This window comes from Mastigoproctus giganteus, unplaced genomic scaffold (genome assembly GCF_048544385.1).
Source record: "Mastigoproctus giganteus isolate SK-2022 unplaced genomic scaffold, ASM4854438v1 scaffold_15, whole genome shotgun sequence".
Classification (NCBI taxonomy): domain Eukaryota; kingdom Metazoa; phylum Arthropoda; class Arachnida; order Uropygi; family Thelyphonidae; genus Mastigoproctus; species Mastigoproctus giganteus.
The window spans coordinates 1,214,540-1,229,265 of NW_028328292.1; the positions used below are offsets into that span (position 1 = coordinate 1,214,540).

The 14,726-nt window shown below is 37.2% G+C and overlaps 1 protein-coding gene across 1 annotated transcript in view; it reads left to right on the plus strand.

Moving 5' to 3' along the window:
• Sbp2 (SECIS-binding protein 2) overlaps positions 1-14,726 on the plus strand; it is a 303,049-nt gene that overhangs the window by 61,160 nt on the left and 227,163 nt on the right. Inside the window, exon 4 of the mRNA XM_090389376.1 lies at positions 14,565-14,691. Coding sequence (XP_090245502.1) covers positions 14,565-14,691 — 127 coding nt within the window. The remainder of the gene's footprint in view (positions 1-14,564; positions 14,692-14,726) is intronic.

The window sequence follows — 14,726 nt, forward strand, 5'->3', positions numbered from 1 at the left end:
CCAAAAATGACATATTACAAAATTTTGTTAAAGCAAAATTTAATAGGAAAGAATATAAACTTCTATTAGATTGCAAGACTAGATGGGACAGCACCTTCTATATGATTGAGAGACTTTTGAAATTGAAAAATTGCATTCCAAATGCTCTGTGTGCAGTACTGTCAACTGAAGCTGTGTCTGACGATGACTGGAAAACACTTGAATTGCTATGTGAAACTTTGCGACCAGTTGAAATGATTCTGAAGGCTATAACCTCAGAAGATACAGACTTACTTAAAGCAGAGTCTTCAGTAGAATTTCTGCTTGCTAAGCTTGATACAGCAGAAAACCCATTTGCTTTAAAGTTTCACCAAAGCCAATGCAAGACGAAATTGCCCAACTGTGGCTTTGCTGAGCTATCTACACAACCCCAAAAAGTTTAGGAAAGAAGATTCAAGTTCAAGAACTTTTGATTTTCCAAGTAAGCAAGTTTTGAAAAAGCATGCTGAAGAGATTTATCAGAGATTATTTGCAAAACATTCCGAAGGAGTCTTAGCGTTGAATGAAGAAACTGAAAATAAACGAACTGTTCTTTTAGAAGAAAACAAAGACTCGTCTAGTTCCGATGTTGGAGATATACTTATGCGAGAGTATGATAGTGTAATAAAGAGATTAACTGAAGAGCCTTCAAAATATCCGAGTGAACTGGAAATCAGCAAAGAATTTAAAATTTTGGAGGCAACTAGCAGTAGAAGTGAAAAGCTGGAGAACGTTTATAGAGCACTGCTGACCATTAAACCAACAAGTGTCCAATCTGAGAGAGTGTTTTCGATCACTGGTCTCTTTAACACAAAAATAAGGTCAAGTCTATCAGGAAAAATGCTTAATATACTGTTTTTTTTTAAGGATCATTTTCAGAAAAAAACTGAGCAATAAATAGTAAAGTATTTATTTTTAAATACTTATTTATTTTTAAATACTTATTTATTTTTAAATACTTTACTATTTGTAAAGTATTTTACAAATACTTTAAGCTATTTTTTTCACATTATTTTTATTTATTTATTATCATTATTATTATTATAGGGCTTATTATTTTTTTGTTTACTATACGAGAAGATAGTTTTATTCAAAGGATTTGAATACAATTTGTAATTTTGTATAATCTCAAGCTGGTTACTTTTTTGGAGCATTTTAATTTTTTAATTTTTTTTTACTATAAGAGGTGATAGATTTTGTTTAAAAGATTTGATTACGATTTGTACAATCTACCCAAGATAAAATAAATACCTGTGTTATAAGCTTTTAATTATTTTCCCTAAGTCTGAGAAAATTGGTTTTAAAATCGGTTTTATGAGTAAACTTCGGTTAAACTCGGTTTTGAAATTTCTCGGTTTTATGCAAGCCCTAGTGACCACCCAGGTGTGAACCAACGTAAGCAGGGGTCGAGTCTGGCGCCCACACCACATGGTGGAATGCCGCCCCTCTGTGTTACCAGACAGTACTAGATGGTAGATGACTCTCATCAACCAGTGCAATACCACCACTTTGCTTATTGGAGGTTTGAAGTGGTGGAACCCATGTTTAGTCTCCAGAGCTAAGTTCCGGTCAACCCTTCCCCATCTCTTCCATCATGCAGTATGATTGATGACTTTTGAGGTTATGATGAATATCGTGGCGAGATCCAATCTTTCTTACATTTCGAGGGTACAGCTCTAAAATGGTATTCGCAGGCCTGCCACTAGTTAGTACACCAGACCGAACCTATTGGTAACTCTCTAGGAGGCTTCTGGATCAGCTAGTGTATAATCTTGCTACCTCTACTCTGCCAGATTGTGACTGGAGGGAGTCCGAGTAGTGTGTATGTGGAGGGCATTGCCGAGGCCACGTTATGTCAAGGATCTGGGTATATTCTTACCATGTGTATGCCATATCCAAAAATTTCTTTATTTCATATAGCATGTCCCACCCACTTTTTCTTACTATTGAATACACCATGAATTATCAAACTAATAGAGTAAGCTTATCTGTGAAAAGATCTAAGCTTCCCAAACACTTCCTAATTCATTTCACAAATATACGTGGTCTCAATTTTAATCTCAACGATGTCCATTTGCACTTGCAGTCTGACAAACCCTATGTACGTTTTCTGACAGAATCTCAGTTATCGGTTGATTCAACTACTGCTCATCTCAGTTGCCCAAATTATTCGCTGTATGATTCCTTTCGCCTCAAAGGTGGTACTTGTGCATATGTCCGTTCCAATGTTCCCTGTCAGAGACTTGGTAATTTGGAATCTCCTCTTTTTGATCTTCTATGGTTTAAAATCTCTCTACTTCATTGTGTCAAATTCATCTGTTGTCTCTACCGTTCTCCCAACTTAATTTTACTTGGTGATTTTAATGTTCGCAACTCCAGCTGGCTTGTGTTTTATAGTCACACCAACCCAGCTGATCGAGATGCTGAGGCTTTTGCAATTACTAATGACTTTGCACAGATTGTTCATTTACCTACAAGAATACCAGACAACCCTAACCATACAGCCAACACGCTTGATCTTTTTCTCACAAACAACCCTTCTAAGTACATGGTTGAAGTGAGAGGTCTTTTAGGCACCTCAGATCACAGCTTGGTGATTGTCTCTTCTCCAATGGAGCCTTTATCTCATGGCTATTCCCAACCTCATATTGTTTGGCATTACAAGAATGCAAAATGGGATGACTTGCGAGATTTCTTTTCTTCTTTACCATGGTTGGATTACCGTTTCAAAACTTCTGATGTCACCGTTTGCTCAGATCGTGTGAGTGAAATTATTCTTGCAGGAATGGAATCCTTTATTCCATACTCCACTTTAAAATCTCGTCCTTTATCTAAACCTTGGTTTTCCAATAAATGTCCTAAGGCTGCTCAAGAGAAGAATGTTGAATATCGTAATTGGCTTGTTTGTAATTCTTCAGTGTCATTTTCTGCCTACTCCAAATCTCGCAACAATTGTAAAGCAGTTATTAATCGGTCCAAACTAGATTTTGAACGGACTAAGAGTAGAAAACTTGCTTCTTGCCCTAATGGTAGCCGAGCATTCTGATCTCTTGCCAAAGCTATTGGCCGCAACTTTTGCTCATCTCTGCTCCCACCTCTGTCCAAACCAGATGGTTCTGTTGTCACTTCAGCCAAGGATAAAGCTGACCTGCTAGCTTCCCATTTTTCTTCCAACCCATGTATTAATGATCTTGGTAAAACACCTCCCACCATTCCCAACATGCTCCATTCAATGTCTCCTGTGGTCTTCTGTCAAAAGGATGTCAGAAGGATTTTAATGAATCTTGATGCTAAGAAAGCTCCAGGTATCGATGGTATTTCTTCACTTGTTCTCAAACCTCTGCTCTGAACTTACTCCTTTTCTTTGCCACCTTTTTTCACTTTCTTATTCCAAAGGTGTTTTTCCTTCTGCTTGGAAATTTACTCATATCCAGCCAGTTCCTAAAAAGGGTGACAAATCTCTACCATCCAATTATCATCCCATTGCAATTACTTCTACTCTTTCTAAAGTAATGGAGAAATCAATTAACCGTCAACTCTTAAACTACCTAGAAACCTTCCATCTGATCAACGATCTCCAGTATGGATTCCGTCAGTGTCGATCCACTAGTGATATTCTGGCTTATGTTACCCATTTATGGACTAATTCAATGGTAAAGTTCGGTGAAACACAAGCAGTTGCTCTTGACATCTCAAAGGCTTTTGATTGTGTTTGGCATAAAGGTCTTCTAAACAAGCTTCCACCTTATGGTTTGCCAACTGTTTTTTGTAATTGGTTATACAGTTTTCTCTCAAATCGCTCACTGAGAGTGATGGTAGATGGCTCTTCTAACTTCTCCACTAATGCCGGTGTTCCCCAAGGTTCAGTTCTTTCCCCCACTCTTTTCCTCTTGTTTATTAATGACCTTCTTCCATTGACTGGAAATCCTATCCATAGATTTGCCGATGATAGCACATTGCATTCCACTTTCCATTTTGAGAAACCTTGTCCTGCTCAATCAGCTTCAACATCTCGAATATTCACTACCAATTCCTGAAATGCCAATCTCCAGGTAATTCTCCAGTGAGGCAAAGACAACTTAGTTGATTTCAATCCTTCTAAAACTCAGTGTTGCCTTATATCTTGCAAAAAGGATTGTTCTGCTCCAAACAGCTGCTCACTCTTTACAAATCGCAAATCCACCCTATCATGGAATATTGTTCACACATCTGGGGTGTTGCCCCCAAAACCTCTCTCAGGCTTCTTGATTCTGTTCAGAAGAGGGCAGTTAGGTTAATTAACAATTCATCTCTAACAGAGTCTCTCCACTCGCTCTCTCATAGACATACTGTTTTTGCTGCATGCCTCTTCTACAGATTTTTCCATGGGCACTGTTCTTCTGAATTGGCTTCTATAATTCCCGCTCTCTCTTTCAAAACAGTCCGAACATGTGCCACCACCAGCCAACATACATTTACTTCAAACTGACAGAATCAACTTTTTATCTTCCTCGTTTATTCATTTAACTACCGTTTCCGGGAACAACCTTCCTTCATATGTATTTCCTGAAAATTACAGTCTACAGAAGTTCAAGTCCAATGTCAACAAATATCTTCTTTCGTCTTCTCAACCTCCAACCCAAGCACAGTACTAAGTACTATAGATTCTAATACCTCTCGTGTTTGGGGTTTGCATGAAAAAAAAAAAAAAAAAAAAAACTGTATTTGCAGGAAGTGATAAACCTGAAGCCTATGGGGTTTTTATGGAACTTGGGAATAAAATAAATATAGGGAAATTTGTAATTGCTAAAGCTGATATTGAGTTTCTTCTGAAAGCAATCATCTTTTGGTAATGATGCTGCTCTTGTTGGTGATGAACTTGTAGGTATTACTGGAATTTAATTCTGCATTTAATGTATGGAATTAAAAGGTTTTGCAGATAATGGCGTAATTGCAGGCAGCTTTATCAACAGGGGTGATAATGAAGTGTTTCTGTAGGTCAGCCAATTGCTGTTTTAAAGTGAAAGAATTGAAGGCGGTTGTACCTATGGAAATGATGATTTGTAATGTTATAGGATAGTCCTTAATACGGAATTAATCCATAATTGGAAGGCTTCAATGGGAATGGTGTGAAGGTAGGAGAGCTTGAAACAGAAGTTGAACAGATCTCGGTATAACTGTTTTTTGAAGCGTTTCAAGTTTATCTTATGATATGTCCTGTGTTTGAAGCCATAAGCCTTGATGTTTCTGAGTTCTTTATTGTGGATGATTTCTAAATTTCCTGTTATGATACGGCCTTGGTGTTGGTCAATAAAAGGTTGGAAATTAGCCCATTCACAAATACAAATATTGGAAGCTAGATTGGGATTACTACACCTTACTATGGCTAGATTACTACACCTTATAGCTGAACTCCCCTAACATGCACATACACAGATATACTGATTTTTACATTTTTGTCTATTATTCCTTATGGTTGCCGGTCCTTTCTGCGTCTACCATAGTTCCCGGATCCATAACCCGATCTTATATACATTTTTAAAATTTTGCATAAACTCATATAGCCCATTCCTGTTTGATAAGACTTTCGTAATTTCATTGCATCTTTATCTTGTGTGTGTGTGTGTGTGTGTGTGTGTGTGTGTGTGTGTGTGTGTGTGTGTGTGTGTGTGTGTGTGTGTGTGTGTGTGTGTGTGAGAGAGAATGTGCCTAAAATATGGACAGCATTATGCTTGAGCCTTACACTTCTGAAAGGATACAGAAGATAGATGTTTCCGTTGTGTGCTGGAATTTTTTTCTGGACTATGTATAAGGACAGGCACCTATTGAACAAATTGTGGCTTGTTTCACACACTTTTCACATATGATGATCTTTGGGTGTCATTTGTGTGTGAATACTATATGTTCACGCAGCACTTAGATGCTCGTGTTGATTGCTCTCACTGTTATTTGCTTATTTCTGCGCATGATGTCTTCTACACAATGGATGACATCTGCTTTGATAATGGTGTGTGTGCTGACAAAATTGTGGCTTGTCCACAATTGACTGCTTAATACAACCATTTACAGCATTGCTTTATGCAATCAAAGATAAACAGTATTCAAGGATAAAAAACATTTGATGATATATAGCTGTTGCACCAACACCTTTCGTGGTCAAAAAAGTACTTCACTCTGTGTTGTCCCTCCTGCAGAACACGGGCTGGTTACATTACCAACTCTTGTGTCACACAGAACACCAGTAACTGAATGGTTCTCTATTTAACAGTGCTATGGGCATGTATTTCATATACCATAGCAACCAATATATCACATCACTAGTGACCTACATGATTGGCTTGCTTTCAGTTAAACACAGTATAATTAGTTTTTTTTTTTTTTTTTTGTTTGTTTATAATTTATTTTATGAATATCATTGTGAATTTTTCTAGGCTTTTAATTCAGGGCCTGCACTTCACTTATAGTGAACAGTTGGTAAAATATTAACATATTTGTTTTGGGCATTTTGTTAAAGAATTTTTCTTTTTTTCACATCAGTTTTAGCTACAGCAGACTCTCGATTTACAGGGATCGGATTAACCGGGACACTTTCCCTCCAAATAAAAAAAAATCAACCAGAAATTATAAAATTCAAACCACAAATTTAAACATATACACCAACCGTTTATAACTGATTTAATAGTAAAATAAAATAAAATAAAATGATACAAAAGACTAAAATAATATTTACAAAAATATGATTATTTACAAAAAAACTAATTTACAACAAAAATAAAATAAAATAAAATAAGTAAATAAGTTAAAATGCATTAAAATATAAATTTAAAATCGATAAAAACACTATTAAAGCTTTCGGAGGTGTCTACCTCCTTCCTCAGCAATAATGAAATTTAAGCGACACATCCTTAAGTACCAGGTTCACGGCACACATGGATGACCAGGCGCATACTCGGTATTCCTTTCACTTGTACCAGAACCGGAAGTGGTCTGGGGACGTGGAAAACTAAAACGTTTATCTCTGGCAAAAACCACCGCCTCAAAAAGGGGGTGAAGCCTAACTCCCCTGTCTCTGTTCATGCTATTGTTGCCAGAGGATCCAATCCACAGACTTTCCAGCCACTTGTGGTCCCAGAATCTATGCGCCTGGTCAAGGATGACAGCGATTCTAATAGTGCTCGGCAATGGCGGATTTATTGAGCTCTGCGGTCCGTATCGCTCTTGAATGTTCCCCCAGACGATCCTTGAGACGCCATCCTGTCTCCCCCACGTAACATTCCTCACAATCCGGGCATGTGATCTCATATACGACCCCACTACTAGAATCCCTAGTAATGGGGTCTTTGACCTGTGACACTACTGTGTGCAACCTCCGGCCCGGGAGCTGCACACAGCGTGTCTGAAAATCACGAAGCATCCTCGCAATGCGATCCGACAGGCCCGGATAGTAGGGAACATACACTGTGGTAAGCGGTACAGGCGAAACTACCCGATTGGGCTCTTCCTCTCTATTGTATTTATCAATGACCCTCTGGGGGTAACCGCACCTCATAAGATCCGTCATTATTTGCCTAATTTCCTTCTCCCCCTCCTCAGAGGTGCTGCAATGTGTCCTCACCCTACCCAAAAGTGCTTTGGCCACACTATTTCTGCCTGTATCAATTACCACAGTGTATGTTCCCTACTATCCGGGCCTGTCAGATCGCATTGCGAGGATGCTTCGCGATTTTCAGACACGCTGTGTGCAGCTCCCGGGCCGGAAGTTGCACACAGTAGTGTCACAGGTCAAAGACCCCATTACTAGGGATTCTAGTAGTGGGGTTGTATATGAGATCACATGCCCGGATTGTGCGGAATATTACGTGGGGGAGACAGGACAGCGTCTCAAGGACCGTCTGGGGGAACATTCAAGAGCAATACGGACCGCAGAGCTCAATAAATCCGCCATTGCCGAGCACTATTGGGAAAAACAATACCAGATCTCTCCCGACAACGCTGTCATCCTTGACCGGGCGTATAGATTCTGGGACCGCATGTGGCTGGAAAGTCTGTGGATTGGATCCTCTGGCAACAATAGCATGAACAGAGACAGGGGAGTTAGGCTTCATCCCCTTTTTGAGGTGGTGGTTTTTGCCAGAGATAAACGTTTTAGTTTTCCACGTCCCCAGACCACTTCCGGTTCTGGTACAAGTGAAAGGAATACCGAGTATGCGCCTGGTCATCCATGTGTGCCATGAACCTGGTACTTAAGGATGTGTCGCTTAAATTTCATTATTGCTGAGGAAGGAGGCAGACACCTCCGAAAGCTTTAATAGTGTTTTTATCAATTTTAAATTTATATTTTAACTTATTTACTTATTTTATTTTATTTTATTTTTGTTTTAAATTAGTTTTTTGTAAATAATCATATTTTTGTAAATATTATTTTACAGTCTTTTGTATAATTTTATTTTATTTTACTATTAAATCAGTTATAAATGGTTGGTGTATATGTTTAAATTTGTGGTATGAATAATCCCAACCTTAGAGGCCTTATTGCAGATATATAAAATTCAAGTAATAACTAGAATAGGTATAAACAGATGTTTTGCAAGTCGTAAATAAGCAACAAGAAGCTGTGTTATAAGTCGTCATTGGGAGATTATTATCTTACAACTCCCGCTTTCTTCGCACCTGCAGCTCAAATAAAAAAAAAAGAGACCAAATGTATAGTTTCTTTTAGTGCATCAAGTTGATTGTTGTGTTCCGTCGCACCGCTAAAGGACAAATTTTGTTTCGTTATTTGTGTCAGGGATGTCGGAATTTTTTTGTTTTTTGTTTAGAATTTGCGAAAATGATGGACAAACGCAAGAGTTGTGCTTTCAATTAAACAAAAACTTGAAATTATTCAAAAGTTTGAAAACGGTGCATCTGTTAAATCTCTAACAAACCATTATAATGTTGGTGACCAAACCATACGCGACATTGTAAAAAATAAATGCGTGTCCAATATGCACTACTCCTGTATTGGACACGTGGGTAGTGCTTGGTAAGTTTTTTTTCATTTTTTTATGTATTGCCATACTTTTTACTTAGGTTCAGCATTTTTATCGAAAAATATTGACCATTTTTCAATACAGTAAGTCCCCGACTTATGTAGCTTCGGACTTACATTACGTATTTTTATATTTTTTTTATGACTGAAGATTTCAGTGAAGGGGACACACATTTTACCATAATAATGTAAAAACCCACAGAATTCCAGCTATCAGTATTATCACAAATGCAATAAGATCGAGTTTATTACCCATTTATAATCATCATCATCAGCCATTTTCAATCCACTGCAGGATGAAGGCCTCTCCAGCAACTTTCCAGTTCCTTCTGTTTTGAGCACTGGCCATCCATTTACTACCTACAAACTCATGAATTTCATCTATCCATCTCCACCTTTGTCTTCCAGGTTTTCTTCTAGCTCCTCTTGGATACCATTCTGTTATTTTCTTAGTCCATCTGTCATCATGTCTTTGAGCTATGTGTCCTGCTCAAGTCCATTTTAGTTCTTTAGTTTTGATAAGAATGTCCTTTACTCGAGTTTGCTGCCTAATCCATGTGTTTCTCTTCTTATCTAACAGTCTGATTCCCAATATAATTCGTTTCATTCTTCGCTGTGTAGTTCTCAGCTTCTCTTCCATTCTTTTGATGAGGGCTCAAGTTTCACTTCATTAAGTCATGGTGGGGAGTATACATTGGTTCATTATTTTACATTTCAGACAAACTGGGATATTGCTCTTCAGTATGTGACTATATTTCCTGAATGCTATCCATCCAAAATTTATTCTTCTCTTGACTTCTAGCCATTTATCATTATTACAGCTAATAACTTATCCCAGACAAGTATTGACTCCACCTTTTCAATTACTGCTCCTTCAATCATTATTTCCCTTTCTGTGGCATAATTGTTCATCATTACTTTTGTTTTAGCCATATTCATCTTTAGTCCAAAATCCTTACTAACTGTTCACAACTGATTAAGATTTTCCTCTAATTCTTTGGGATCGTGGCTTATGACCACAATGTCATCTGCAAATTGTAAATGGTTTAGGTACTCTCCGTTCACATTGACTCCTTTCTGCGACCAGTCTAATCTTCTGAAAGCTTCCTCAAGGGCAGCAGTAAACAGCTTCGGAGATATTATGTCTCCTTGTTGAACTCCTTTCTCAATTTTAAATTTCCTACTGTCTTTGTCTAGTCTAATAAAGGAGGTAGCACTCTCATATATTTTCTTCAAAATCATAATATATGGGGTATCTATGCCTTGTCTTTCCAGTGCCCTAAACATTGCCTTATGCTGTATGGAGTCAAATGCCTTTTCATAATCCACAAATGCCAGGCATAATGGTGTTTTATATTCATTTGCTTTCTCCATTAGCTGTGCTATTACGTGAAGGTGATCCATATTTGAGAATCCTGTCCTAAAGCCAGCTTGCTCTTTCGATTGATTCTCATCAAGTATTCTTTCTAGTCTGTTAGTTCTGATTTATCTCCTTCTTATGCAGCAAAACTATGATTGCATTATTCCACTGCTTAGGCATCACACCTTTTCGAATGCACTTTGTGAACAGCCTTGCCAGTTTTTGTGTTATGTCTCTTCCTCCCAATTTTAACAACTCTACAGTAACTTCATCCTCCCCCGGGGCTTTCTGATTCTTCATTTTCTTCAATGCATGTTCTACCTCATCAGGAAGAATATTGGGTATGTCGTATGTGTTGCTACTTTGCAATCCATCTTCCCCACTGCTGGCATCATTCCCTTGCTCCTTGTATAATTCTCTATAGTAGTCTTCTGCTATTTGAATTATGCCTTCTCTGCTGTTTATAAGTACACCATCACTATTCTTCAGTTTCAGTATCATTTGTCTTTCTGTATTACTGCTCATGGCTGTTGATTTAAATCCTTTGTTTTCCCTTAATGCGTGTTCTACTTTTCTTGTGTTAAATCTTCTTATGTCCTCTCTGAGTCTCTTTCTAATGGCTTTGCATAACTCAATATACTCAATTTTCTCCCTGTGTTTTTCTTCCTCTTCATTTGTCGTCTTCGGTTCATCATGACAAGTGTTTCTTGACTCATTTTTTCTTCTTTGGATTTCTTTTTCCCTATAGGTTTCTTGGGCTTTATCACTTTCAGAAAGTTGTAATATTCCTCGTCGATATCTTGGTCCTGAGCAGTCTGCAGAAGCTCAAACTTGTTCTTAAGTTCCAGTAGGTACTGCTTTTTCTCCTCTTCTGTTATATCAAAGACCTTTGTATTATTTACTTGAGTCAGTTTTTTCCTTTCCTTTCCTACATTTATATCAAGTGTACATGTTACCATTCTGTGATCACTTCCAACATTTACCTTATTCAGGACGGTAACATCATTCACAATATATCTTCTGTTAGTGAGGATGAAGTCGATTTCATTAGTTGTTAATCCATTTGGACTCTTCCATGTCCACTTTCTGTTCACCCTTTTCTTGAAAAAAGTGTTCATTACTGACAGTCCTTGAGATTCTGCAAATTCCACAAGTCTTTCACCTCTTTCATTTCCTTCACCAATTCCAAAATTTCCTATAGTTCCCCTTTCTGCGCTGTTTTGTCTTTTTCCAACCTTAGCATTGAAGTCCCCCATAATAATAGTGTAGTGGGTTTTCTGCTCATCTAGAAGACTCTCAATTTCGGTGTACATTTCTTCAACCTCTTCATCATCATCATGGCTCGATGTTGGTGCATAAATCGTTATAATCTTTAGCTTGTACCGCTTCAAGACACCTGGCCAGTGTGAAGAGAAAAAGACCAAACTCTCCAGCATATGACAGCACAACAAAACAAATGGCTCTCAGTCCCCAGCAGCTTTCACTCTCCCTCTTATGGCAGCGAGAGGATCAGAGTGGAAGCAGAGGGTGCTAAGAATCTCTGGGTACGACCAGGCTGCCATGCATGGAAACTGAACTTGGCCTGTTATAATGTAAGATCACTCATCAGTGAAGACAGGATATTAGAGCTGGAAAAAGGAATTAGAAAATGTGAATTAGAATATCATCGGTTTGGCTGAAACAACAAGAAGAAATGAATCACTTATAAGTTTATCAAGTGGAAATCTGCTGTACACCAATGGAAACAGTGAAAGGAGTGAAGGTGGAGTGGGGTTTCTGGTCCATAAAGATTTTAAAAACAACATTTTGGAATTCAAAAGTACATCACCAAGGGTGTCAAGACTAATACTCAAGATTTCTAAGTGGTACCCATTTATAATAGATTGCACTAACAGAAAAGCCCAGTAACCTGGAAAGTGCAAATTGTTTTTATTGTATTATTATTATTCGCCAAATGGTGCCTGGGGCTTATGCTGCACCAGCCAAAAAAAAATTTCTGAATTACCCCGAGACAGAGAGAGAGTCAGAAGTAGAAGGGAATCACCAAGAAAGAGAAGAATGATGATATCCAGGTCAGGACCCTGGGTGTGTGCCAAGCTCATACTCACCAGATGCGAGCCCCTAGGGTTTATTATGGCAGTGACCTCCAGAAATGTGCTTTAGTAAAATGTGAGCTCGCGTGGGGTGATAATAGTGAGTTTTCACCTTAACTCTGTGAAGTTCTTTTCAGAAAATTTAATTTTCACTGTTATCATGGTGCCGACTAAGAGAATAAGTGACAGTGCTACTAGTAAATCTACTAAGAAAAGGAAAGCGATCAATTTGGATTAGACAATTAAAATAATAAGGATGTATGAAAATGGCCAAGCATTAACAAGTATTGTGCGGAATTCAGATTTGTCAGTCGCAACGGTGAACACAATAATAAAGTAGAAAGACAGAATACGAGAAGCGGTGAAGTTATTGGCACCAATGAAGTTTTAACTATGATAACCAAGGCTACAAAATACAAATCAGTTTTTACAGTATAATAACGTGTTTTTTTCTTATGTGCCACTCTGGCTACTTCACCACTGTCCCCAGAAAGTTTTTAATTGAACTAATTAAAAATATATAACTATTTTGCTTCATTCTTCTGAGGATATTATGTGGTTTTTGTAATTTTGGCATATCAGGGATATAGTAGCAACATTTTATTAGTAATTTCTGAATTAGATACGTACAACTCAACTTACGTAAAAAGTCCTGGAACGTATATCTTATGTATGTCGTGGACTTACTGTATTTTTGGATTAATCGGGAAATTGATTATCCGGGAGCTTTTTTTTACCATCTATCCCGGAAAATCGAGAGTCTACTGTACTTTTATTCTCCATTGATTGGGGTGACCTGTGCACATGTTGGCCCTATTAGCCTAAATGTGATAGTTTTCAGCTACCAGTTGCACCTGAAAAGATTCAGTTCTTTTTTTCCTTTATTATTTATGCAATACTGGCATTATTTAGTATCTGTCTTATAGCATTTTATGTATTTGGAGTGATTTGAAATTACTATCTATTTTTAAAAAGGTATTTTTGGGATACTAGGGAATATAAAAGGCAGGCAATATTTACTAGGTAATTTTTATACCATTGACTTATATTTCTTTGAAGGATACTCTTATAATTATGGCTAAGGGTTTGCTTACTTCCTTTGCTGCCTCCTTTAATATAACTGGATAGATTCCATCCACCCCAGGTGCCTTTCTTGTGTTTATCTTCAACGATTTCTCCTCCACTTTACTCTCAGTTATTACAAGATTATCTAGCTGAGAGTAAAGTGGAGGAGAAATTGTTGAAGATAAACACAAGAAAGGCACCTGGGGCGGATGGAATCTATCCAGGTATATTAAAGGATTATAGAATGCTATGTAAATTCTAAAAAACAAGTGAACAGAATGCAGTACTGGAGTTAAAAATTTTGTAACTCGACCTGTAGGAGAAATTGTAGCGGAAAAGATAATCAGGTGGAATCAGCATTAAAACTTTAGCATTTTAATGTTTGCAAACAAGATGCCCATGTTGACAGGCCCCTGGTGTATCAGAAACAGAACTTGCCAAGAAAATGGGGGAAAATGATTTTATTGCAACAGAGGGATGGTTTCGCAGTTGGAAAAAACTAGAAAATATTGCTTAAAAACACATGCATAGTGAGGAATAAGTGTCCTTGCCTGAACACACTTATTTTTTCAAAAATGAGAATGTAAAAAAGCAGTATGACTTTGAAGAAACGTGTGACAATCTTTTGTCAATAAAAATGGGGAACAGTTGCATTCTTGTCTCATTGGTTTTTTTTTTTTTTTTTTTTTTTTTTTTATGAAAACCCCAAACATGAGAGGTATTAGGACCTATAGTACTTAGTACCGTGCTTGGGTTATTGTTGTCAATTAAGCTTATTCCAAATGTTCACAGTAATTGGTGTTTTTACTGTGATCATTCAATTTACAAATAATCAGAAACCATTTTTGTAAACATTTGATTTCAAAGTACAACTTAGTAAATTCTAAACTGTCATTGTAGTGCACTTTACAAGCATTTTACAAAAATTACTGAAATAATTTAATTTTTGAATATTGAGATAACTTTCACAATATAAAGTAGTGTTTCAAATTTAAAATTTTTTATTTTTTATTACAAGGCTAGAATTCGAAGTAGTAATGGAAACTCTGCTTTTATAACAAGATCATCTGTTTACCATCAGAATTACTTTCAAGGCTGTGAGTTCCACCACCCAAAAATTAGTGGCAGACAGAAAATTAAATTAAGTAAGATTTTAAAAACTATTTTACTTGTTCATTTT